Genomic DNA, 26,034 nt, shown 5'->3' with positions numbered 1-26,034 from the left:
CTCAATGAATTTTTCCAGAAGGAGAAAGGTGTATAAATCTTTTACTGCACAGTTGCATGGTTGGCACATACACAAAAATAAAATTGGAATTACGGGTTTTGGTTAAATGACTATTCTGCACCCACATATTTTTTCACCACTGTAAAACTGGCCTAGTATTATGTGAGTTTCAGGTGTACGAGACAGTGCTTCCACACTTCTATACCTTCCCCGGTGCTCACCGTGGCCAGTGCTCTCTTCATCCCCTTCTGCGATTACACGTTATTTCCCACCCCCACCCCCCCGCCCGGCTGGCCCTCTGGTAACCACCGCTTTGTTCTCTATAGTTAAGTCTGCTTTTGTGTGTTTTTCCTTTGTTCATTTTGGTTGTTTCTTAAATTCCACGAATGAACTCATACAGTATTTGTCTTTCTGACTTGTTTCACTTAGCATTATACTCTCTGGCCCTATCCATGTTGTTGCAAAAGGCAAGATTCTGTTCTTTTTTGTGGCTGAATGTTACTCCACTGTGTGTCCATACTACATCTTCCTTACTTGTCCCTCTGTCAAGGGACACTTGAGTTGCTCTCACATCCTGGCTATTGTAAGTAATGCCAAAGTAAACATGGGGGTGTGTACATTGTTTCAAATTAGTGTCTTCATTTTATTTGGGTAAATAGCCAGTAATGGAATTCCTGAATCATGTGGAAGTTCTATTTTTTTTTAAACTTCCATACTGTTTTCCACAGCAGTTACCTCAATTTCCATTGCCCTGAACAGTGCACAAAGGTTCCTTTATCCCCACATCAACAACACTTATTTTTTTACACTAACCATTTCAACTCACTTCAATATGAAATGATACTTTATTGTGGTTTTGATTTGCATTTTCCTGATTAGTAATCCTGAGCATCTTTTCATGTGTCTGTTGGCCACTGGATGTTGTATCTGGCATACTCTGGATTCATTTTGATAAAAGCCCCTCGTTTTTCTTTAAAAAAGTTAAGTTTCTAATAGCTATTTACTTTTTGCTGTGATTTTCAAAATACTGGCTTGCAAAAACCTTTTTACATTTGAAAATTGTGTTCATACTTTGTCCTCTGACAATTCTTGCCTTTTTCAAACTTTCCCAAATTCAGAATAAAACAGTTAAAATGTCTTTTAGTCATCAACTGTCTTTGGGTTTCCTTGAATGGCCATCGGGTTACACAAAGATTTGCCCTTTCACCTTAGAAAGGATAAAAGACATAATTACATTTTTTAAAAACATTTTTTTATCGTTGAGAGACAAAGAGAGTCTACAGCCATACAATGCTGAACACGCCCGATCTCCTCTGACCTCAGAAGCTAAGCAGGGTCATGCCTGGTTAGTCCTTGGATGGGAGAGACAGAGAGACACAGCAGGGGAGGGGCAGAAGGGAGAAAGACACAGAATCCGAAGCACGCTCCGGGCTCTGAGCTGTCAGCACAGAGCCCAACCCGGGGCTCCAACTCGAGATCATGACCTGAGCCAGGCTGGGACACTTAACTAACTGAGCCACCCAGGCACTGCAAGAAAGAATTAGATCTTAACCATTCTCTAAGTTTTAATCGACTCAAAACTTGTGAGAGCTCGTTGTGTCCCAAACTTGGGATTTAAAAAAAAAAAAAAACACAAAACCAACAAAAGAATTTCCATCTTCCTAATTATGTACAGACCGTATTAATATAAAAACATTTGAATACTTTTGTACTTTTCAGATTAAAAGAAACATGCTCCTGCCAAGCAAAAAGACTGGTTCAAGAACTGTCTACAGTGATCTGGAAGTCTCAGCATCCCTGTCAATCAGTGACAGTCACGGTACACATTAGGATACAAGCCTAGAGCGACTAGTCTGTTGATGTCTTCACAGTGTGCATGTTCTCAATCCAAGGCAATCCTTCACTACGTCCTCAGAAGTTGCTATTCCTCAAAAGAGGCTTTCACTCTCTTCCACTCTGACGGCCTCTATTCATTTCAACTGTCGAGTCTTACACCAGCAGAGGCAAATGGCTGTGGTCTTCAACACTGCTGGGAACACTTTAAAAGCCTGACAAATGAGGTTTCTTGTGTGTGGACCTGTCTTAAACCGAATTCAGACAAAGCTGTGTAGTCTGAGTCCAAAGCCTCACAGACCTGTACAAATGGACTGTGTCAACTGTCTCCAACAAGGAGGTGTGTGTTTGAGCCATTACATGTTCATTCAAGGACAGATCCCAAGATTTCTTTTCAGAAAATCATAGCTTTGATAGTGACCGAGAAAAGTGCATGTTGCAACAGGCGAATAAATCTTTGTGGAGCTGTTCCCTGTGGTCTTGATCAGACTATTCAAGTTTTCCACTTCTCCTCGTGGCTATGTTGTTTGATGTTTTTTTAAAAAAAAAAAAAAATTTTTTTAATGTTTTATTTATTTCTGAGAGAGAGAGAGAGACAACATGAGCAGGGGAGGGTGAGAAAGGGAGACACAGAATCTGAAACAAGCTCCAGGCTCTGAGCTGGCAGTCAGCACAGAGCCCGACGCAGGGCTCGAACCCACAAACCGTGAGATCATGACCCAAGCTGAAGTCAGATGCTCAAATGACTGAGCCACCCAGGCGCCCCATGTTTGATGTTTTCTAGAAGTGTGTTCATCAAACCAGAAATTTTTATAGACAAAAAGTAAACTGTATTAGTCCCTACATGTGGCTTTACTTTGTGCTGTAATTTTTATTCACATTACTTCTATTTTTTTTATTACATATTAAATTTCAGACTTCTATTTCAAGCATGTGAGGCGTAAATTTCCCCTTAGGAACTACTTGAGCTACATTTCACAAACTTTTGTATGTAAATTTTTATCACTATTCGGTTGTTACTATTTCTAATGCCCCTTATGGTATTATCTTGGATGAGGTATTTTAAACATGTTTTTAAATTTCCCAAACATAGGGATAGCGAAAGTCGGACGCTTAACCGACTAAGCCACCCAGGCGCCCCCATAGGGATTTTTTCACACCCATTTTTGTTGTTATTGTCTTTCTACTGCAGTGCAAATGTAGCCTGTGGGACTCGATTCTTTGGTATTGGCCACTTGCTTTATACCCCAGAACATGAACAGTATTTATAAAGGCTCCTTATATGCTTGAGAAAAGCATATATACTCTAATGTAGAGATAAATGTTTTTAAGTATCCATTAATTATTATATGATGCAAATCTTATGTTGTAAAAGGAAAGGAACTATTTTTGATTTCCCACAAATTTCAGCATTGGAAGTGAAATAAGTCAGTCAGAGAAAGACAGGTATCACATATTTTCATTCATGTGGAACTTGAGAAACTTAACAAAGGACCATGGGGGAAAGGAAAGGGAAAAAATAGGTACAAACAGAGAGGGAGGGAAGCAAACCATAAGAGACTCTTAAATACAGAGAACAAACTGAGGGTGGATGACGGGGAGGGTGGGGGAGAGGAAGAAACGGGCGACGGGCAGTGAGGAAGCACCTGCTGGGAAGAGCACAGAGTGTTGTATGCAAGCGACAAACCATGGGAATCTGCCCCCAAAACCAAGAGCACACTGTACACACTATATGTTAGCCAATTTGACAATAAACTATATTTAAAAAAAATTTTTTTCAGCATTAGGGGCTACACCATGAAAGCCCCCAAGGCCATAAAGAAATATGATCAAATTTGGTATGGTGCAGAGAAACCATCAATAAATAACAGTAATAGGTATCAGTTACTACAGATTTCCTGAAAGGACATACTACACAGGCTTTCCCATGCATCAGTCTATTTAATCCCTACCTCTTTACCTCTTGGTAAAGGTGTGGGTCTCATCTTACAAAGGGAAACCAAGGTCAGGTAGTGGAAACGCCTTATGCCACCGGGGGGTGGGGGTTAGACCCTGGTCTGTGGGACTCCAAAGCCAGTGACCCACTCCTGCAGGCGGCTGCCCCCACTCTGTCTACCCACACTCAGAACTACCCTACAGCAAGGAGGCCGCACCACCGTGGACTCAAGTAACAGCCTCTCTGTAAAGGTGTCCGGCAACACTCTTCACTCATGTAATTAGCCCTGGACTCACCTTCCAGACCAGTGCTGTCTGATGTTAAACAAAATTCAACCAGGTAAATTTGAACATCTAGTCCACTTTATTAGACAATTAACAGGGCAGCATCCTATCCAGCATGCAGAGAAGAGAGGTGGGGCAGTTGTTGTCTGCAAAAGAAAAGAACTGTTCCGGGCCAAGGTTGCTTTCCCTTAGGGGGAACAGGAGGGGAGTCTAATCATGCAGATCATTTCATCTTCCTGTGGGGAAGCGGAGGGCCCAGGCGGTAGACTTACAGGCACCCATCAGAAAATCGCTGACCAGTTAAGACTGGACTTCTGCAGTGAACTGAAACTGCAGTTAGATCAGGTACTAAGCTTGGGTTTGGGGACCTGGCCTAAGTGATGCCATTTTGGGCCTGTCAGTTTTCTTCTAAAAATCACACTTCTTGCAGGGACAGGAAGAGTCTGTTTGTCTGTGTGGCCTGACACTGCAGACACTTGAGGATACCAAACACCTGAAATACGGCTGGTGCAAGTGAAGATGTAAACTTTACATTTTCGTTTAAATCGATTTGAAAAACCAAACGTGGCTAGTGGCTCACACCAATGGACCGCAGCTCTGTAAGCTCCATGAGGCCTCCTGTGCACTGTGCTCGGGGCACGATCCCAACACCTACACAGCACCCAACACAAGTGCAAGTGCACGTTCCACAGCCACTCAGCATATACACAACACACTATTCAAAGACCTTTCAGGGATAGCTTGAGCCCAAACATATTCCCCACTGTAACCCCACTTCTAGCATGGGGTCTGGCTCATAAATTTTTTTTTTTAAATGGATGAATCTTCACTCCAAGCAGCTCTCATACTCCCAGCTCTTGACCGTGCTCTGGAAATCTCCCTCATCACCTGCTCCACCAGGCCTTCTTCTAGGCACACATCTCCCAGCAAGAATCGTGCCTCCCTGACCTTGAGCCTGGATCCTGGGTCACCTCGGTGGTTATGCTCTTCTCAGCTCTGTCCAGGCTCCCACTTCACACGCCCCAAGCGCACAAGGCAGGCATGACCTGGCACCCGGCGTCTGCAGGCATGTTTGTTAGGTGACGGCCCGTGTTCTGCGCCTGTGTCTCCACAGCAGCCAACGTCACCAACCAGTCGCCGTCTTCCCAACCGGACCCACACCCTTCTCTTGCCGTCTTTACAGGCAGCAACGACCATCTGGCTACAGATGGCGGAAGAAGTCAGAGGACAGTCCACGGAGAAGACACAGACGACTTCTGACTCCCGGACGCCGCTGCGGAAGCTGGCCGGCAGCGTGAACGCCTGAGCCATGAAGAATGCCTGCCCCCCACAGGAGCCCGTCAACATATCAATCTCATCAAGGCCAAGGCCAATTTCAAACGCAGAAATGGGACAATTCAGGCTTTCATCAGAGCCTTTGGGGCCGATTTCCTCACGGAAACCCTTCCATCTATAAAATGGGAATTAAAAAGTTCACGCTTGCGGGGCGCCTGGGTGGCTCAGTTGTTAAGCGTCCAACTTCAGCTCAGGTCATCATCTCACGGTTTGTAGGTTTGAGCCCCGCGTCGGGTTCTGTGCNCCTCCCTGCTCCATGCTCAGCCCGCTCCCACCTTCACTCCGTAACCTGTCCTCTTACGCTGGCAGCATGCATTCTACACCCCAGGTAGCTGACCAGCTCGTCCCAATTTGTCCGGGACCAGCCTGGATTTAACAATGAAAGTCCCACGTCCTGGGAAGCCCCTGAACCCCAGCCAAGCTAGGACGGCTGGCCTCACGGGCAGGCAGGCCCTGAACTCACTCAGGCCACCCCGCCCGCCCCAATGACATCACTGCCGGCCTCACGCCAGCCCCCCGACACCCGCCACCCTCCCAAAGCCCTGGCCTGACTGTTCTTCAACACCCTTGACTTTTTCATGGGCCCTGAATCTGAGCCAACTCTACCGGCACCCGGTCACCTCCCAGTCCTCACTGGACGCCTCAGGCGGCAGCCTGGGTACCAGGCCTCAGGAGCCTGACAGGAAGAGGCTCACGGGGTGAAAACACGACCGGACTGCAATCCACTACACGCCCAGCCTCGGCATCACACGGCTTATTAACTGACTCAAAAGGCAGACATGGCGAGTCTGTGAGTTTACTGAACCGGCAGGCAGAGAGGGAAAGACAGGAGCAGCTGCAGTTCAGGAGAAAAATATGGGTCATTACAGTCATTCCCGGCACAGCGGAGGGACACGGGGCTGACGTTCCCGGTCTACGGCTTCGCAGGGCACGGCTGGCAAGACAGGCCAGGCGGAGCGGACCTGGTCGTGGCCCCAGCGCCTTCCCTCTGAGGTCCTGTGCGGAGGGAAGAGCTGATCACGGCACTCGGAGGGTATAGCAGGGGGTCCTCTGGGGATGCTTCAGCGGGGAGCCCTCCACACTCTGCCCCTCTGTGGAGACCGCTAACGCCACCAGGAGAACCTACAAGAAAGAACGAGTGAGACCCAATGACGAGCTGGAGTTCCCACCCACACGATGCAAACCAGCTACCACCCACCTGTGGGTCTCCAGCACTTGGCACTAACTCACCTTGGGGGGAAAATGTCAGCAAACCCAGATCCCAAGTCATCCCGACGGTCAACAACTCACAGCCTTGGGACTTCCTTCAACAGCCTCCGGGCCTAAGGCTGACCTGAGGGAGAAGCAGCATATAAGCATTTCATCTCCAGCACCGCTACCTCCCCGAGCAACACCACTGAGAAGGTCCACGTCAACCAGGCCTCAGCTCCCAGTGTATGCATGCCCAACTAGACCGTTACCAAAACAGAAAGGGTAATAAAAAAAAAACTTCTTAGGAATTCAGCTTTTATAACGGATCACTTTCTAATTGACGTCAGGGCAACTGAGCCCAGAGAGGGTCAGGAAGACAGCCCGGCACTCGGTGTTGGGGCCTTGACCCCGAGGGCCCCTGCAGCCTGATCACAGGGCTGGACCTTCGTCGTCAGCAGCCCTCCCACACACCGGCACGACTCTGCCCAGCCTGTCCCAAGGCCCAAGCAGCTGCCATCCTCTTCTGCATAGACCCGCTTAATACGGCCCAGCCAGTAAGGCAAATGCCAGATAAACTTCCAACAAGAGTTGGTCTGGTTAGGTGCCAGCCCTCTGAAGGTCAACCCTGCCAGGCCCGTTTGAGGGATGGATGAGACAGCTTCACGAATGCTTGAGAGCATTACACAAGCAAATCCCAACGTCACCTGCAGGACTCTCCGCCCAGGGGTCTGAATGCCCAGGTCTGGAGTGGGGGGGAGGGGTGATAAACTGTCTTCAGAATGGTGGCCATTGTCCCTGGACTCCTCCAGCCTGGCTGAGGAGCCTGAGACCGGGAACTAGGCTGTGGGACAGGACAAGCCCCTAATGCCAAAGGGGCAGAGAAGTCTGAAAGACAAGGGGAACCTCAGGGTTATAAGAGGACTCCTGAGCACAGGGTAGTTCACATGGACTATTCTCACTACCTCCACATCATGACGGGAACAAAAACCTCCGGCCCAACAGGACCCCACCTGCAAACACAAGACCTGAATGCAGACAGACGAGGACTCAGCAACTAGAGACGAGCCCCCAGGCCAAGTCTGGGATGGAGACCTTGACCTCCAACCTCACCTCACCTGTTACCCGGGAGCCAAGGCGTGCCTCTTAGAGGCGCCATGTTGCATCTGAGTGTACGAGGTGAAGGCACCGTGCCAGGGTCGCCGCCTCCCTGAACACACGAGCAGCTGCTGGAGGACTGCAGGGCGCCCCGCCTGCAACACACACCCTCACTGACGCCATCAGGGAGGCAGCCAGGAAACCTGGAGTCTACGGATAGTTTCCAGAGATCCACGGGGCTGAGAACTTCCTCAGTCAACCCCCGGGGTCACCCTTTCCAAAAAAACCCACAAAGCACAGCTCAAGTCAGTGAAGGGAGACCTACAGCCAGGGCGATCAGTCAACACACTCTCCTCCCGTCGGAGACTGACAGGAAACCCCCTCGGCTCTGGCAGTCGGTGACAATGAGCCGGATTTTTATGGACTCAGAACTGACACAACGCCTCCTCGCCCCTACAGCGGCCCCCACCTTCACTTTTCTCTCACTGTTTGTTTAACGTTCCGGACAGCTCCCGGGGGAGCAAGGACAGCTCCCGGGGAAGCAGTGCACGCCGTGCTCAAGAGAGAGTGAGGGCGCAAGGACGACAGGCACACAAGTGCCGAGGCCACACACGGCCGCGACTCGAGCACTCTTATGGATGGGCCTCCGCTCCTGGAAATTCATGCGGGAGAAGCCATGACTCGCAATTCTTACATGTGCCCGCGGGCGCTATAGGAATATTCCCGCATGAGGTCCAAGTACGAAGGTACAGGCTGGTTTGACAAGAAGATCCGTAACATGGAAAGACAGGAGCCCCGGTGGGTCGGGGCCTGGCCCAGTACCACCTCGCGTGGGGGCCAGCAAAGGCCCGAGCTCTGGGCAGAAGGGCGGGGGAAGCTAGTGTGGGACAGGGTTCGGACGGGAGGGCTGGACCCTCAGAACGCAGAACTCCTCTCAGTGAGTCCTCTCCCACCAATGACCAGGGTGCGGGCAGCCTGCGGTCACTTTCGGACACAGGAGCAGAGACAGGCAGAAAGAGGGCCAGGAAGGACGGGAGGCTGCGCTGGGCGCCTGGAGAAGGGGCTGAAGGGGGGACACGGGCCCTGTCAGGCATAGAGGCCCCACGACACCTCCCTGCCCCAGACGCTTTCAACACCAAGACCCTTCCAGCAGAAAAAACTGGAAATGCTTTTGGGTTGGAAAAGATAGGGATCCCACGGTCATGACACCAACGGAGGGTTCTACGAGCCTATCCGAGCTGTGCTGTCCACGTGAAGGGAGACCAAGAACGGGTCACAAAGCTAGACAGCCTCAGGGACTGGGCCAGGGTCTTCGGCGCCTAATCCACGCGCTTCCCCTCGAGCCCGGTGCCGAGACCAGGGAGGGAGGGGTGCTGGAGAGCCCCTCCCCAGGGCAGCTTTCTAGAGGCCTGTCCCCTCTCAGCCTGTGAGGGACTGCCCCCCAGCCGGGACACAACTGGGATGTCAGGGGACACCTGCCCTCATCTCGCTTCCTCATCCAGACGCCAGGGCACACATGTGTGACTTTACAGAGACGCTCCAAGCCTTACCTTGGGGCCCCGTGGCCGCTCGCCTGGCTGCTGAGACGACACTTCTCATGGAGCCTCCGCACACACACACCTGCCTGCAAGAGATGAGCTGTGAATGAGCGTTCCCAGCAGGCCATGGGGGGCGCGGCGGGCACCCGGCACAGCGGCCCGCAGATTCCAGCACCCACAAATGGGGGCTATCGCTCCTCGTACCTGAACAGCCCCGCCGCGGTCTCAGGAACAAGAACAACTTAACTCTTGGAAAGACTGGGGATCACGTGTGACAGAAGAACACCAGGGTTATCCTTCGTGTCTGCGACCAATTTAGTGCCAAATGTGGAAAGGCTGTCGAGGCCAGGTTCTGGGGAGCGAGCCCCGCTGACCGGCAGCAGCAGGGGGTGGTGGGAGGGCCCCATGTCCTCCAGCTAGGGTGTAAGGGCCACCTGCATACACATCCTCAACTACAGCGTCCTGCCCAGCTGGGGCACTACCCTTCCCTGCCCCTTAACCGAATGGCAGAGGGAATGTCACCCCCCGTGGACCACAGGCCCCGCCCACGGCGAGGACCAGAAACCCTTCCAAGGAGAGCAGAATGCCTCGGCCTTGAGCAGGCAGTCTCCCCGCTGACGGTCCACAATGGGGGGGGTGCTCGTGGACTCACCACGTGGCATCTCGGTCTCTCCACCTTGTCCTGTTTTGTCCAAGTGCTACGCGTCAGACACCACGGCCGAGGCGCTGCCCTGGAGAGCGTAGCATGGGGGGATAGAGGTCAGGCAATCACCGCTGCCTGGTGTGACCAGGGCTGAGCAACGGGGTGAGGCTGTGGGAAGGGGTGAAACGGGAAGGCAGAGAATGCTTCCCGGGGAGAGCCCAGGCTCCACCCCCAGCCCGCAAACAGAAGCACCCTGGGGCAGGGCCCTGCTCAGCAAAAGGGCACTCAGCGAGCTACACAGAGCCAAGTACCAGAAAGCAATCCAAATTAGTGGACAGGAAGACACGTACGACAGCCCCAGAGTTTGGAAGAGACAGGATGGGCCCTTCCAACATGGGGAAACGCTTTCAGCAAGTCCTCTCCCTGCACCATCAATGACCAGGGCACGGGCAGCCCCCCATCACTTTCGAATGCAAGAGCCGAGAAGGGCAGCGAGCGGGAGAGAAGGGAGGCCTTGGGCAGCAACCAGGGACTGGCCTGCACCAGGAGGAGCCCAGCACACAGGCCGCGGCCAGATTTACAGCCTCAGATCGCAGAAGCGTCCCCTCACCTGTACAGACGATTCCCACTTCCTGCCAGGAGCAAGGGGAAGACTAAGCGCGCAGAAATCCTGAGGATTCATGGTTGAGAGACTGGCTGTGGGGGACCACGGACGAGCGCTCAGGCTCACGGAAGAGCACTCAGCTAGGCACTGGGAAGCAGTCTAGGTCCGCCCCTAACATGCGGCCGTCTGTCCATCCCGACACCACAGCTTTCCTCTCCATGACACAGCAGCCTTCATCAGAGGCTCCAGGCACAGAAGAGGGACCTGGAGGGGACACAGACAGCTGGGGGCACCGGGAAGCAGGCTTCACCCACACTCCCTCCCACACCCGCCACCTGAACACCTGCAGCCCACGGTCCATGGGGCGAGTTCGAGAAATCCAGGCAGGACGCCACTTACTGGGGCCTCCCGATCCTCCTTCTCCCTGAGGTCGCCTCTCACAATCACAGAGCAGCAGTCAGGGGCCACTCCTGCAGGTGACAAGAAACACTGGGCACTGCTTCCATGTCCAGGAATCCACTATCCTCACCGACAGGAAAACACTGGGGGAATCCGGGTCTCCGGAGGTAAATGCACTGACAGCCCACCTCCCTCCCTCTACCTTGGGCTCAGTCACCTCATGTCCCGCTTTAGAACCTCTGAACATAAAATCAGCCTCGTGACTTTTCCTCTGCCTGCATCACAAATGTCCAGGAAAAAGGCAGCCTGGAATCAGCTCACATGCACAGGCGGAAAATGACGCGGGGCTGCTGAAATCAGAGACCAGCGTCACAGACCCCAACTGTGGCTCCACAACCAGACATGCGCTGACAGGGGACCCACTCTCATTCTCCCTTTTTAAGACCTCACAGAAACTGCGCTGGGCCAGGTACGGAGGCACCTAAAAAAAGGCGATGGGGACGAAGTGTGGGAAAGCTCCAGGGTTCGGAAGGGATGGGGTGGGCCCTCCAAACACGGGGAAGTGCTTTCTGCAAGTCCTCTCCCTGCACTATCAATGACCAGGGCACAGGCAGCCCGTGATCACTTTCGAATGCAGGTGCAGAAAGGGAGCCAGGAAGAGAGAAGCCCCTACTAGCCCCCAGCTGCCCAGCCACGCCCAGGGCCCGGGGCATCATCACCAGTTCACAGAGATGCCATCTCCCGTCCGTCCAGACAGCGCACACCAAGACCGACTACCGGCAAAAACGCCTACATTGTTTATTCTCCCCACAATTACAAATTGAGTACCTACTATGTGCCAGCAACTGTGGGCTCCAAACCAAAGAACACAGACAAGACTTCTGTCCCCCCAGAGCTCTAGCACTTTCCCCACTTGCAACACAGTGAAGCTGTGACGTCACTCAGCCAGGGTGATGCGGTGGCCACCGGCTGAGGTAGGACAGGAACCCAGACCGCTCTGGCCCCCAAACCCACCCCCATCCACACCAGGCCTCCTCCTGCACAAGGGCTTTCTCACTCCGGCATGAGTTCCGGACCACCCCGCGCCCCACGTGGTGTGGCGGGAAGGCGACGAGCCCCCTGCTGACGCGCTCCTGAGTAGCAACACTTACCCAGGCCCCTGGGCACAGCGGGGGCATCGCGATCAGGGTCCTGCAGGAAAAACGGGCGTGCTGCCTGACGCACAGTCCCCAAAGCCGTCCAACGGAGAGTCCCCATCTGCTTCCAAGAGAGCCCCAGAGCCCGCAACGCCTAGGCAGAGGACAGCACGGGGGAAGGGGCTTTAGTGCAAAGCAAGGACACAGGAATCAGCCTCCGCCGCTCTGGGGCCCCGCGAGCGCCCCCGATTGAAAGCTCAGACAACCGCCCCGCACAACTGGGGGTTATAACTTTCCTTTAAAGGCTGCTGACAAGAAACGGGTCAATGCTTACAAGGTCACTTCGTGGGCTTTGGGGATTTGAGGCCGGAGACCGGAGGTGGGTGCGTGCGTGAAAATCACAGGGGCCCAGGCGCCCTTCAGTCCCGGGGCCACACGCGGCCCAGTACCACTCGCTGCCGCACTCGGCCCGCCAGTCGCCGGACCCCCTTCCGCAGTTTGGCCGGACACGAGTCTTCCCCGCGGCGGGGGGAGGGAGGTCTGAGGGCTAGCGACCCGACCCGGGGCCCCTTTCTCGAGGACACGAATCCTCAGAGGTCCGCATCCGGCGGAGGAGCTGGGCCCAGACCTATGAGCGGGGCCTGGAACCCGGACTGACCTCCGCCGGCTCTCCCAGACCCCTCGAGCCTCAGTTTCCCCTAAAGGTGGGGGTGGGGCAGACCACGCGCCCAGCGATCCCCGCAGTGGACTCACCCCGGGCAGCCGCAACCTATGGCGCGGGACAGCGGCCGAAGACAGAGCTAACATTGCGGTAAGCTGCGGATGTCTGGGGATTGCGGGAGACAGACACCAGCGGCGCGGACGGCTCGGGAGGACCATGCGTGTGACCAGAGCAGCAGGAACCTCCCCATCCGCCCAGCGCCGGCGGAAATGCGGCTGGAGCGCGGGCTGCGTCCTAGAGCGGCGTCTCCGGGAGGCGGATCCCGCGCAAGCGGCCCTGCCGCGCCCCCTGGTGGCGCGGAGCTCAAATTCTGACTCGGTAGCGCTTCGAATAACTTCCACGAACAGCCTGAAATTTGGAAAATAACATTCCTTCACTTTTCTTTCCTCTTTATTCTGTTTTTGCCACTGATTTGTCATTAACTTATAGACATAGTTAATTTTCCACGTGAGCAGCTGTTATTAGCAAGAGCTCATGCTGATTGCAGGGAGCTTGGAACAGAGGGTTCTTCCCTGATTGACCACTGTATTCACAGTGCCTCGTTTAGTGACTGGCACAATTGAACAAATGAATGAATTCTTACCATATATTTGGACGCTGTCGGAATAAGATATTGTTCTGATGACCTGAAAGTGGAACGTGAGAGTAACAGGGAGATGGTGGACAAGTGCTTTGCTAAACTTTATCCTAAAAATGGGTCCTTGAAGCAGTAGAGTCTTGATCAGATTTGCAGAGTGGCAAAGAAGATGGATAGAAGCCCCATGCTCTCTCCGAAAAGGACACTGCAGACAAGATTGAGAGGGGGCTCAATGCTCCCAAATCTCACAAGCACCAACACGCCAGCATCCTGAGCCATGTGTACCTCTCGAACCTGACGCAACGCTGTCACTAATTCAGCCCACATCCTTAAGTATAAACAGCCCACCCTTGTCCTTGAGGAGGGGGTTCCCCCAGTCAGATTCCTGGGGCTACCCAGGTCAGCACAATGTGGAAATCCAGGCCTGACCAATGCAACCAAGGAGAGCCATGGGTGAGCACACTCCTTCAGACAGAACCTGGGAGAAGCCTGTGGGATTGTAAGACTGTGACAAGGTCAGGAAACTCTGTGATGGGGACGGTTGTGAATCCTGTGACTATGAGGACACGGGACCAAGAGGTCAGGTGTGCCCACCTGAGTCCCTGGTGTCCTCTCCTGTCTCTTGTTCTTGCTCTTATGCTCCAGGTGACCTTGACTAAATGACCTCACTTCTCTGCCCAGCTTGGGTTTTCCTCTTCTGAAAAATGGACAAAATCATAGCTTTGCCTTCAGAGTGCTGCTTCGAGAATTATGTGAAATGATTCCTAAAAAAAGCACACTGGGGCACCTGGGTGGTTAAGTGTCTGACTTCAGCTCAGGTCATGGTCTCATGGTTTGTGAGCTCGAGCCCTGCATTGGGCTCTGTACTGACGGCCCAGAGCCTGGAGCCTGCTTCACATTCTGTGGTTCCCCTGTCTCCACTCCTCCCATGCTCATGCTCTGTCTCTCAACAATAAGTAAAAATGTTAAAAAAAAATTTTTTAAAAGAGCAAAGCACAGAGCAAATGGCCAAAGCATGGTGGTTGCTATACTTTAGTATTTCTTTTTTTTTTAATGTTTTTATTTATTTCTGAGAGAGAGAGACAGAGAGACAGAGTGAGCAGGGGAGGGTCAGATAGAGAGACACAGAACCCAAAGACAGGCTCCAAGCTAGCTGTCAGCACAGAGCCCGATGCGGGGCTCGAACCCACAAACCATGAGATCATGACCTGAGCCGAAGTCGGACGCTTAACTAACTGAGCCACCTAGGCACCCCTGGATCAGCTCTTTAGAGCCAAAGGAGAGAAGTAGCAAGCAGCAGGCTTGTAGAAGAGCATTTCCCTTCTACAGTCCTCAGCACCCCCCATGAGTCTGGGACATTCTAGGCGGGGCAGGGGCTCCTGCATGGCTCCCGTTGGGGGCCTTACTGTCCTGAGGTGGAGATTAAGGCAGGGGTGCCCTAAGAAGATTGTACCTGAGCAGAGCAATGATTCAATCCTAGATGACTCTCCTACACCCCTTGCTCCCATGATGCCAGGGAGGGGACCTGGGGCAGTTTATTTGTGCATCCCTGCTGCCTGGAAGAGGCTGGGATTCTAAGAGGTGTGGCTCATTAGTGTAACATGGTGTTAAAGTAGCCATTTCAGCAAGACACCAAGGTGGCACCACGACATAGGAATGAACTGCTGACCAACAACAAACTGCTGTGATGGTAAGCAAATTGTGGCCCAATAGTGGCAATTTTTGAAGGTTCCATCTTGATAAAATGGCAGCTGCCTTCCAAAGAAAGTATTGGACCAGATGCAGAACTTGGTTGCTTGTGACTCCGAATTCTCTCTTCCAAGTTGAGGGTATTAACAGTATACATAGACGCTAAAAAGTGGGAGAATTATGAATTCTATTTCTTAAGATAGTCCTATCCTCTGCCCCCAAGAGGGAGAATAAGAGGAGTACCTGAGTACCAGGAGTTCCAGCAGAAACGTTTGGAAGCAGGGAACTGACCGGACACCTGTTTAGTAACGGATGCCCGTGGCCAGGATTAGCAGCAGAGATACCACAAAGCTGCGCAACTGCAGCACGCATGCGCATAAATCCCCAATTCGCCTGCAATTGACAGAGAACGACCCGTCCACTGGGGGCGCTAGAGGACTCCTCGTAGACCTTGACCGCATAGGAAGGTTCCCAAGACAGACTGCCCGCGCACAGTGACTAGGATGGCGCATGCGTAATGATATACAGAGGTCTTCGGGCTATTTCCAGAACCCTACAGGAATATTCCGCCTGTTGATTATAACTGCCTGTTAAGAATCAGAATCTCACATCTACACAGCGCTACTCAAATTCACTGAGTATGCCTTCACACCCCCGATTTCTTTTTTTTTTTTAATGTTTTATTTATTTCTAGGAGAGAGAGAGAGACAGCGTGAGCAGGGGAGGGTCAGAGAGAGAGGGAGTGACAGACTCTGAAATAGGCTCCAGGCTCCGAGCTGGCAGTCAGCACAGAGCCCGACGCGGGGCACGAACCCACGAACCGCGAGATCATGACCCAAGCGAAAGTCGGACGCTCAACCGACTGAGCCACCCAGGCGCCCCCACAGCCCCGATTTCGAGTGTGTACTTTTGCTTTGCAATAAAGCTTCTCATTTATATTTCACTCTGGTTCCGCCTTGAATTCTTTTTTCTTCAGGTTTTTTTTTTCACAAATAGTTTATTGTCAAGTTGGTTTTCATATAACACCCAGTGCTCATCCCCACAAGTGCCCTCCTCCATGCCCATCTCCCTCCTCCCCGCCTCCCACACCCATCAGTCCTCAGCTTGAATTCTTGCTTGCTATGAAGTCAAGGACCTGGCACCGGCTGGTGGTTGAGGGCTCAGGGCCCGAGAACTTTCCCAGTCTCCAGAATCAGTAGGAATGTCCATCTGCTACCCAAGAGGTCCTGCCCAAGAAGGGACCCTACTAAGGTGAGGGGACCCCAAGGAGAGAACTTGTTCATATCCCTAGGAGAACAAAGGGTACAGAAGTGGGTTCTCCAAAGAACCCCTGAAATAGAGGCCAAGAGAGAAAGACTTACACTAAATATGTGTCCAACCTGGAGAGAAGTCTCCCCCCACCTTAATCTTTATTCCATCTGTTCTGATCCTGGAGATATAGGGAGTAGGGAAGTGGGCGGAGTCCTCCTTGTGAAGAGAAACACGTCTGGATAAGGGAGAAATTTCCTGTCTCCTCCCAACAAATACCAGCCCAACCCTATGCTCGGCTCCAGCTGGTGAGAGAAGTCTTACCTATAAGTAATCATTGAAAATGTGGCTAGTATGTTAGACTGGGCATTTAAGATAATTGAATAAAAACTATGTTCTCTATTTTTGTGATTGTAAGACTTACTACCTAAGATTGATCAGAAAAGCTATGAGGCCTGCCTGATAGTTTTCTAGGGACAGGGAAAAGATACTTCCGTTTAGGAAGTCTAAGGCAAAAAAAAAAAAAAAATTGTATGATTACATACCAGGAGTTCTGCTTTCAACACACTGGTCACATTAATAAAGATTTGGGCTGTGGCTGGGAGGCCAACATTCCACCATCCTGTGACCTCACAGTGGCTGATCCCTGTGGTCTAGAGCCCCTTCCCTCAGGGAGATGGAGCTGCAGCTTGTTGGACAGATTGTTCCGAGGAGGTGGTGTCTAGGGTCCAGGTTGGGAGCCAAGCACCAGCCCTGTGAGACCTGCTGCAGGGGCTCCAGGCCCTGTCCCCTTATTAAGAATGACCGCCATGCTGGAAACCTTGCTGTACCTGGCCATTGCCCTCCTTTGCTTCTTACTGCTCCTCTGTTACTGTGTCTTTCGGGAGAAGTAGACTCTGGGTCCTGCGGGGTGGGACTGAGGGCTGATGGAAGCCTTGGCCAGTCTAGCCCCTCAGGGCCTCTCAACAGGACAGCCTCTCCCTAGGCTGCTCATGGCCTGAGTCTTGGCCTGTTTGGGGATCTCCAGCAGCCCCAGGCCCTCACTGGATGCTTCTCACCATGGTCAGCCTCCGCCTACTTCTCAGCCTCTCCTGTCTAAGTCGGCTAGCTGGCTCCCTCACAGCCTCTCTCTTACTGGTTTTGTTTCTGGTTCATTTTTTGTCCTGGGCTGAGGACCGCTGATTCTTGAGAGGGACTCAGTGTGCGCTCAGTGAAGTTATGATTGGCTCGGGCCTCTGCCATGGGGACAAGCATGAGAAGACGTGGCCCTTTCCCTCCAGAAATTGGCAAGGCTGGGCCCTGGAGAACTGGAGTCCAAGCTAAAGCCTGATAAACTCAGCAATGACTTTAGACTTTCCTTCTATCCACGGTGGACAATCCTTGAAAACAACCTTCTTGACTAATAAAGCCAGATGTTCATAGAAATTAACTTGCGCCTCCCTGAACAACAACTTTGGGCCTTCCTTGCTAACTGAATCACTGAGATATTTGTGGGTCATTACTTACACATTCCTGGCTTGTTAACTTTCTTGCTTGAATACTTGGGCATTCCAGGATAATATCTGACTTTGCCTCATTATCTTTCACCATGGTAGCTGACCACATCAATTCTTCACTCTTAAAATCTTGGATTTTCCTGCCCAAGAGCATCGGAGTTCTCTCCTCCCCACCAACCTCTGGGCTATTTCTCTGGGACTTCCAAGATAAAAACAAAAGAATGCTTCTGTGATTTCACCATTATGTATGATATTGGCAAATGGCGTATTATATATAGTCTATTTCTAGAATTTTAAGAAATGTTTAAAGTTATAAACGGATATTAATTTTTATCAAGTGATGGTGATCATCACGATGATGATCCTAAAATTTATTAAACCATCTCAACACGTATTTTTTAAAAATATTTATTTATTTTTGAGAGAGAGAGAGCAAGCAGGGAAGGGGCAGACAGAGGGAGACAGAGAATCCGAAGCAGGCTCCTGCTGACAGCTCAGAGCCTGACACGGGGCTCGAACTCATGAACCATGAGATCATGACCTGAGCCCAAGTTGGATGCTTAACCGACTGAGCTACCCAGGCACCCAGCTGCCCCTCCAAGCATGTTCTTGCATCCTAACGATGCAAGGCCTTGACTCCTCTTTCCCCGTGGCCCTTTCTTAGAGCTGCGATTTGCAGTGAGCAACCTTGAAGGAGGAGATAAAGTCTCCTCCGACACTAAAAGCAGGCTTACTTCTGTTTGCTGCAAGTGGTAAATCCCCCCCAGCTCAGTGTAACAGTGTAACACATTGTGCAGGCAGTCATCGTGGGCCCCGCACCACTCCACGGACCCCTGAGGCGTGGGACCCAACACCAATCAACTTAAAGCTCTCTCTGCTTTGCCACAGTAATAAGGTCCTTAGACTCTGCCTCAGGAATTTTCTGTCCTCTGCCAGCATCTGCGAGATAACAGGCTAACTGGGTAGCTCACAAGTAGAGTTCATTCTCAGATCGTGCACACTTCTTAACACATTAACTGCGTGATCTTGGATACATTAATAAAATTTTCTGAGCTTTTGTTTCCTCATCAGCAAAATTAATAATAATAGGGTTTACACCTTATATGATTGGTATGATGATTAAAAGAATCAAAATGCCTGGAATATTGTGTGTGCTCAAAACTTAGTATTAATTGATATTATGGTTATAGCCGTCATCTGTAGTGTTCATGGGATGGGGTGTTGCAGTGACAGATAGCATGCTATGAAAAACACCGTTACATCATTTCCTCAGGCAGGCCCTTGCTGTCTACCCTGGCTAAGTAGGTCCCCACAATTATACCACCCTACCCATTTCCTTTGTAGCACTTGTCATTATTTAAATTACTGTGTTCGCTGACTCATTATCCCCGCAAGAATATAACAACAAAATATATCAGAACAGTCTGTCTTCTGCAATGTATTTCCAATGCTTAGCCCAGTCCCTAATATGAAGTAGCTGCTCAGTATATTTTTTCTGTATGGATGGGAGTCTAGATGAACATATAGATGGATGAATGGATGAATGCGTAGCTAGATGGATGGATGAGAAACTGGTGCTCCCTAAGTGTTTTCTCTTAGGGATAAATGGATGGGTGGATGCGGTGATGAGGAGAGGAAGGGTTGGCTACTTGGCGGGTCAGATTCACCTCCTATCCACCAGGGGGCGATAAGAGACCGCGCGCGCGCGTTCAGCCCGGGAGACGCCCCTCTGGGGCGCAGCCCGCGCTCGAGCTGCATTTCCGCCGGCGCGGGGCGGGTGCCGGGGTTTCCTGCGGCAGTGACTGCTGTCCCTAGTAGTCCTGAAGCGTCCGGAGGCGTGCCGCCCCGTCTCGCGCCGGCCCTCTGACCCTGCCGGCCACAGCCTGGCCTCCCCGGGTGAGTCGCTGCGGGGATGCGATGCGCAGAAACCCCCGGCGGCTTCCCAAGGCCGGTGCGGCATCCCCCTCCCCCCCGACAGGAGGAGGAAGTGAGGCCCGAGGGGTCGGGGAGACTGAGGTCCGCCCCGATTCCAGGCCCCGCTCCTGGGTGCGGGCCCGGCCCCTCCCCCAGATGACGACCACTCGGGATGCGTGTCCTCGAGAATGGGGCTCCGGGTCTGATCCCCCGCGCGCGGGGATAGCTAGTGTCCCGCCACCTACCAGAAGCGGGTCCGGCGACGCGCGCTCTGGCCGAGTGCTGCAGCGAGTGGTGTGGGGCCGCGTGATTTTCACGCACACACCCACCTCCGGCTCCCGGCCTCGAATGCCCCAGACCCCTTCATTGGTTGCCTACGAAGTGACTTTGTGAGCGTTAACCCATTTTCTTGTCCACAGCCTTAAGGTAAAGTGTTACAACCCCCGTTGTGCGGGGCGGTTGTCTGAGCTTTCAATCGGGGGCGCTCGCGGGGCCCCAGAGCGGCGGAGGCTGATTCCTGTGTCCTTGCTTTGCACTGAAGCCCCTTCCCCCGTGCTCTTCTCTGCCTAGGCGTTGCAGGCTCTGGGGCTCTCTTGGAAGCAGATGGGGACTCTCCCTTGGACGGCTTTGGGGACTGTGCGTCAGGCAGCACGCCCGTTCCTGCAGGACCCCGATCGGTGGCGCCTGATGTGCCCCCGCTGTGCCCAGGGGGCGAGGCCTGGGTAAGTGCTGCTGCTCAGGAGCACGCCAGCAGGGGGCTCGTCGCCTTTCTGCCACATCAGGGCGGGGGGTGTCCTGGAGCTCCTGCGGTGCCGAGAACGCCCCTGTGCAGAAGGAGGACTGGTGTGAATGGGGGTGGGTTTGGGGGCCGGAGCGGTCTGGGTTCGTGATCTGCCTCAGCCGGTCGTCACCGCATCACCCTGCCTAAGTGACGTCATTCCGAGCTTTACTGTATTTCAAGTGGGGAAAGTGCCAGAGCTCTGGGGGGGACAGAAGTCTTCTCTGTGTTCTTTGGTTTGGCGCCCATAGTTGACAGCACATAGTAGGTACTCGATTTGTATTTGTGGGGAGAATAAACAGTGTAGGCGTTTTTGCCGGGAGTCGGTCTTGGTGTGCACCGTCTGGACGACGGGAGGTGGCATCTCTATGTTAACTGGTGACGATGCCCGGGGCCCTGGGCGTGGCTGGGCAGCTCTCCCCTGCCTGGAAGGTAGGCTGCTAACATGGGCCGCCTGTGTCCAGGTCATTGATAGTGCAGGGAATGGAATTACTGGAAGTGTTTCTCCAGGTTGGGAACATCCACTCCTGTCCCTTCCAAACCTGGGCCTTTCCTGCACCTTCCTCTTGCCTACCCGCTTTTAGAGGTCTCCTGTCACTTGGGGCCAATGTCGGGTTCATTGGTAATGCAGGCAGAGGATTCAGGCAAAGACTTGTCCTGTATTTGAAGGGTCCATCTCCATGCCTTCCGGGAGTTCTTCCACATACCTTCTTCTCTGCAGAGAAGTCCTATGCCCAGCATAGTTGCTGCCGGGCAGCCGTGGCTCTCCCAGAAATCCGGCCCTGGCGTCCTTTTAGCCTATCACTGGTTAATTATGCATGAAACCGCACTGGCCACCCTGTCATAGACCAATCACTGTCTGCCTCTCTAGGGTTAACTACTGGCTTTTTTATAAGCAAATAGAGTGTCTGTTTAGAGAGTAATAACAGCTGACATTTGTCAAATGCTTACTTTACTATCTGCTCACTACTGTGCTGAGCCTTTCCCTGATGCCTGCCCTGCCCCGCTGTGAGCCAGGACACGGTGGGTGCCCATTCTTGGGTTCTTGCCTATTGCAGGTGAGCCCACCGTGTGCAGAGGCATCATGGGAGCTGCATCAGGAACATTCTAGACCCCAGTGTCCTTGAGGTAAGATCTCTTGTCTGTTCTCTGGAGTGTTGGCTCCTTGCATCTGGTACAGTCACGTGGGGGTTCCTAGGGGCTTCACATGCAGGTTTAGGGGAGCTGAGAGGTGAGAAGGTAACGTCCACGAGTCTCCAGGGCTATTCCCCACCTTAGCCCCAGGCAGCCTAGATCACATCTGGTCCCTGACGTGTCTTCTGCAGAGGAAGGGCCTCCGAAGTCCCACTGGGTGATGAGAGCCTCTGGGGTGTCTGCCTTCCCTCCCTGGGGTGACGGCAGAGGCATGTTTTCAATGTGGACCCACGCATCAGAGTGACAGGAAAAGGGGAAGAATCCCCTTCTGCCACTCTGTAAGTCAGTGACCTACTCAGAACCTATTTTCTCCATTAAAAAAACAAGGTTAGGATAGTAATGATCTCTGTGCTACTGAAGCCCACAGGATCCCTGTCCTCTCCCACCCTAATATTTTCACAGTGTTTTTGTCCAAAGTGACTTTTATTTGATTCCACTTGGCAGGCAGGTTCTATGGGGCTTTTGCGAGAAAGAATGGCCACTCGTGGGGTCCTGTGCTTGTGTGGTTTTCCCACACTCAGCCTATCCCACAGGCCAGTAGCACCTGCTCCCCTGCCTAGGTCTCTCTCTCTCCCCCGTTGCATGCACCTGCATTCAGAAGCGATCACGGGCTGTCTGTGCTCTGGTCATTGATAATGCAGGGAGAGGAATTGTTGAAAGCAGTTTCCCGTGTTTGGAGGGTCCACGCCCATCCCTTTCAAATGCTGGCGCTTTCACACACTCCTGCTTCTCCCCAGCTAGTGCCCTCTGGTCTCAGGCACTAGCACCGGGGGCTGCTGTGTGACAGTCAATGACAGGAGACTTGAGCTTGGCCTTTCTCAGCTTGGCCTCCTGTTACGGGAAACCGGGCTACATCTGTGTCAACGTTTAGAAACTTTCCAGGGTTTAAGGAGCCAGGATGGCGTTCTGCGACACTAGGTGGTTTATACCGATTGCCATAAGAGTCTCAAAGGGGAGCCTCTTTCTGGATATGGTGGCCCTCGGCAAGCCTTCGAAGGGGCAGAATGGGATGGGGGTAGACAGGTACTGGGTGGCAGGGAGAGCAACACGAGAAGGAGTTTGACGCGGGGATGAGCACAGGCACCTGGGAGACGGGGGGGCAGGGATGTAATGATGGTGGGGGGGCTGAGGTGGTGGTCTTCGCTCCCAGCGCGGGGGGTTGGGGGGCTCAGTGGGAGGAGCCTCTGAGCTTGAGCTCGCCAGCCACCTCTCTACCAATTACTATATCTGCTCCTGCCCTGCAAGGCCCATTTGTTAAGAGGTGGTTTTATTTTGACCCTTCTCTGGGAGCACGGAGATTCATTTTTGAGCTGTGTTTGGTGTGGGGAAAAAAAAAACCTGTCAGCTCATCCCTGATTAATGGCGTTCTCACCGACATCAGCTGGAAGAAGGATGAGAGCTGACATTGGAAACCGGACACTTGTTGGGACCATCTGCTCTGTGGCATCCTCCTCCCCCTAGAGATGCTGCCTGGGATCCAGAGCTTGTTGGAGGAATCCTTACAGGGACGGAGACACTGGTCCTCTCAGGATGACCTGGGTCCCAGCTGCCTCGGAGGGACCTCCTCATGGTGAGTTAATGCCAAGGGGCTGAGCCGGCCTGTGTTTCTGATACGGGAATTCCAAGCTGCTGGCCTCATTGGACTTTCTCCCTTAGATTATTTCGGAGCTGATCACGGACGCCAGCTGAGTGAAGAATGATGTTGCCATGTGAACTGTTGCCAGACCTTCTTATACCCTGTTGCCTCAGCACCACACGGAGGGACTTTTCTCTCTGCGTGAGCAGTCTAGAGGAAGAGTCCTGGGACCCTGGAGATCGAGGTCCAGAGCTAGAGACATCAGCTGGCTCTGCTGCTCCCCTAGCAGGTGTCACACAGCGCCGTGCACCAGGAAGGCTGGCTCCTTCCACCTGAGCTGGGGGTCCAGCCCACTGCACGTCCTGCTGCCCACGGCACCTGTAGCTTTTTACAACCAAGAGTTTTCCGCACTCTGGGGCCTTGTCCCCTCACCCACTCAATAAATCTTGAAACTGCCGTCCTTCCTGTTTTGTTTTGCTTCTCTTTTAAAATCCATACCCCCAGAGGCACCTGGGTGGCTCAGTCAGTTAAGCATCCGACTTCGGCTCAGGTCATGATCTCGTGGTTCTTGAGATTGTGGCTCAAGAACCTGGAGCCTGTTTTGGATTCTATGTCTCCCTCTGTCTCTGCCCCTTCCCCACTTGTTCTCTCTCTCTCTCTCTCTCTCTCTCTCTCTCTCTCTCTCCCTCTTTCTGTCTCGTTTTCTCTCTCTCTCTCTTAAAAATAAGCAGTAAAAAATTTACAAAAATTTCATACCTCTATGTGCCAGCAAGGTAGGTATAAAGCGGGTCACAAGCAGATCTTTCAGTTTTTACTCTCTGAAATATTCCTTTTAGTGCACTCCTAAGGCTTAACCTAGGGGTTAGGAATTGGGATGTAGAAATTGAAGTAGAAGTTGAACAATCCCAAGTTTCTCTGGGGGGGCTCAGTTTTGGGAGAAAAGGGAAATGTTAGAGTCATTGGCGGAAGGACGTCTGGGCCAGAGCTGAGGAAAAAAGGATGACTGTGGGGTGGACGTAGAGACAGAGAAGGCAGGGGTGCCCTGAGCTCTGGGGATGAGGGCTCCTCAGTGGGGTTTCAGGAGATCATTCTGCAGGGGTGGGCATGGCGTGGATGCGGACCGCCCGTCCCTTGGAGAACGACTGGGGTCAGCAAAGGCCAGTGTCGGGATTTCTGTTACTATTACCACAAAGTAAGTTTGGCCTAAGTCTTTTTCAGTGACAGTAATGGCAGCAGTGTGCTAAGCATGCGTCTCACCACCTGTGGGTAGGTCCACACAAAGGAACTCTCCCAAAGAAAAGGAAGAATTGATTGTCCATTCCTTCCATGGAAATTGAAATCATTTTGATTGGGGCTGAGGTCAAATCCAGGTAGTCAGGCCTAACCTTTATGAGTTCAACTCCTTGTTGGCCTCAGTCAGCAGAAGGCATTCTCGGGGGCTAAAGGGTCTACTCTGCCCACCAGTTCTGGCAGAGGTCCTCATTTCTGCCTCACCCCGCTCCTTAATTCCTACCTGTTATCTCTCTCGAACATCCCCTTCCTACCCCACTTCCTTCTGGGCCAATGTCACCCAACTGTACCCCTAACCCTCTACTGAAAAATGAATGCGTTTTTCCCCAGCTTGGCCAAAGTTCCTTCCTTTTCAGTGAAGTTTAACTGTTGGTTGTGGCCTTGACATTTGTAGACGTCTTTCTATAACACTGACCGACCCATCGGATTCAGTAGTGGTGTGTCCACTTTCAGTAGCACAGTCTGCACTGCATTCCCTTTGGCGGTTTTCTTGACTTCTTACAACACTGCCCCCCCCCCCCATCAGTCCTGTGCCCCCCACCCCACATCAGTCCTGTGCCCTGGGGGAGATGCCTGCTCTGTAGGAGAGGGCAGTGACCAAGTGCTCGGGAAGAAGGGAAGAGGACATCACCTTGGTTGGTGAAATGGTCAAGGCGAGGGAGTCTTGGGGCTATAGGGGTGTGATCACTGCCCGTGGCTTGGCCTCGATCACCAACATTTCCTTCCCAGTAAGCCCAACTGGTCAGGCTGTGGAGGTTTCTCTCATTCCTTGTCCTGTTTCCGCGGCACCCTAGTACCAGGAGGGGAGGGGGGGTCAGGGAGGGAGTACGCCAGGGGTCACACGCTAGAAGCATGCACTGCAGCACCCTGCACACAGGATGCGCTCAGAGCACAGCCCTTCTTGAAAAGTAACTTGTTCCCTTTCACACTGTAAACAACCCTCACCCCTGACCCAGCTTCTTCCGTCTGCCCTCCCCCGCCCTCTGCAACCCTTGCCCCACCTGACCCTTACACAGACTGCCCATTCTCCAGGGCACGTGTGGGACCCTCCTCACTGCCCATGGTCTACCTGTCCCCGCTCCTGTCACATACGGCTCTGCATGAGCACTGCAGGCCCCAGCCGTGCGAGTACTGAAGGTTCCAGAACGTGCTCTCCTGCTTGGAATGCACCTCCCATTTCAGATGCTGGCCTGACTCAGCGTGTGTCACTTCCTTCTGGAAGCCTTCCTTGGCTAAACCTCCAGCCAGAGCAGACTGTCTGCCCCGCCCACCTTTCATTCATACAGAATGTCCATTGTGTGAGGCACGATTCTAGGAACTGGGCTGCAATAGAAGGTAGAAGAGCAAACCCCTGCCTTCATGGTTCTTTCATTTCAGGGGACTGGGACAGACCATAAACAAAGTACTGAAGTGTGTAGTATGCTGCAGAAGGGCTAAGCGGAAGAATAATAAAGCAGGGAAACATGCCAGGAAGTCTGGGGCAAGAGGAAGAGCAGCATTTGAAACTGAGTGGACAGGGAAGGCCTCACCTGGGAGGTTTCATTTGAGTCCAGGGAG

General features: G+C 52.6%; 2 protein-coding genes, 1 long non-coding RNA gene and 3 other non-coding genes across 11 annotated transcripts in view; 3 read left to right on the top strand and 3 right to left on the bottom strand.

Moving 5' to 3' along the window:
- LOC144243740 (lipopolysaccharide-binding protein-like) overlaps positions 1–5,359 on the top strand; it is a 38,946-nt gene extending 33,587 nt beyond the window's left edge. The window contains 2 exon segments of the mRNA XM_077778884.1: positions 3,927–4,000; positions 5,237–5,359. Of these exon segments, the coding sequence (XP_077635010.1) occupies positions 3,927–4,000; positions 5,237–5,359 (197 nt within the window).
- Positions 5,360–6,170: 811 nt separating this feature from the next.
- On the bottom strand, positions 6,171–12,906 carry LOC144243719 (uncharacterized). Of its 5 annotated transcripts, XR_013338745.1 has the most exons (9): positions 12,748–12,906; positions 12,010–12,148; positions 11,076–11,208; positions 10,859–10,929; positions 10,466–10,723; positions 9,865–9,943; positions 9,225–9,298; positions 6,619–6,721; positions 6,171–6,510 (listed from the first exon to the last, which is right to left on the bottom strand). XR_013338745.1 is itself a non-coding variant. In XM_077778856.1 (8 exons), the coding sequence occupies exons 1-4, from the start codon at positions 12,871–12,873 to the stop codon at positions 10,631–10,633; spliced, it is 429 nt and encodes a 142-aa protein (XP_077634982.1). In that variant the 5' UTR covers positions 12,874–12,906; the 3' UTR covers positions 6,171–6,510; positions 6,619–6,721; positions 9,225–9,298; positions 9,865–9,943; positions 10,466–10,630. The 5 variants fall into 5 exon arrangements, 2 of the variants coding, with proteins under 2 accessions (XP_077634982.1, XP_077634983.1); XR_013338743.1 differs by having other exon boundaries at positions 10,859–11,208; XR_013338744.1 differs by having other exon boundaries at positions 10,859–11,205.
- LOC144243769 (small nucleolar RNA SNORA71) lies at positions 10,201–10,333 on the bottom strand. Its single transcript, XR_013338762.1, has one exon. It is a non-coding gene; the product is annotated as a small nucleolar RNA SNORA71 (small nucleolar RNA).
- On the bottom strand, positions 11,365–11,497 carry LOC144243767 (small nucleolar RNA SNORA71). The gene has a single exon (XR_013338760.1). It is a non-coding gene; the product is annotated as a small nucleolar RNA SNORA71 (small nucleolar RNA).
- Positions 12,907–19,473: 6,567 nt separating the features above from the next.
- Positions 19,474–23,647, top strand: LOC144243730 (uncharacterized). 2 transcript variants are annotated; one of them, XR_013338747.1, is made up of 5 exons: positions 19,474–19,621; positions 20,210–20,361; positions 21,476–21,545; positions 22,993–23,181; positions 23,268–23,647. It is a non-coding gene; the product is annotated as an uncharacterized LOC144243730 (long non-coding RNA). The 2 variants fall into 2 exon arrangements; XR_013338748.1 differs by lacking the exon at positions 19,474–19,621 and adding an exon at positions 19,641–20,065.
- LOC144243768 (small nucleolar RNA SNORA71) lies at positions 22,198–22,331 on the top strand. The gene has a single exon (XR_013338761.1). It is a non-coding gene; the product is annotated as a small nucleolar RNA SNORA71 (small nucleolar RNA).
- Positions 23,648–26,034: the final 2,387 nt, after the last annotated feature.

This window comes from Crocuta crocuta, unplaced genomic scaffold (assembly GCF_008692635.1).
Source record: "Crocuta crocuta isolate KB4526 unplaced genomic scaffold, BGI_CrCroc_1.0 scaffold248, whole genome shotgun sequence".
Taxonomy (NCBI): domain Eukaryota; kingdom Metazoa; phylum Chordata; class Mammalia; order Carnivora; family Hyaenidae; genus Crocuta; species Crocuta crocuta.
The sequence above is the reverse complement of the archived record's forward strand: the minus strand, read 5'-3'. Positions and strand labels throughout refer to the sequence as shown.

Bases quoted from the DNA above. Each gene is read 5' to 3' on its own strand.
- LOC144243719 (XM_077778856.1), bottom strand. From the start codon at position 12,873: ATGGTCCTCCCGAGCCGTCCGCGCCGCTGGTGTCTGTCTCCCGCAATC. The intron at 12,149-12,747 runs GTGAGTCCACTG...TCCTCTGCCTAG, and splicing joins ATAGGTTGCGGCTGCCCGGG to GCGTTGCGGGCTCTGGGGCT. The intron at 10,930-12,009 runs GTAAGTGTTGCT...TGTCACCTGCAG, and splicing joins CGCTGTGCCCAGGGGCCTGG to GAGTGGCCCCTGACTGCTGC.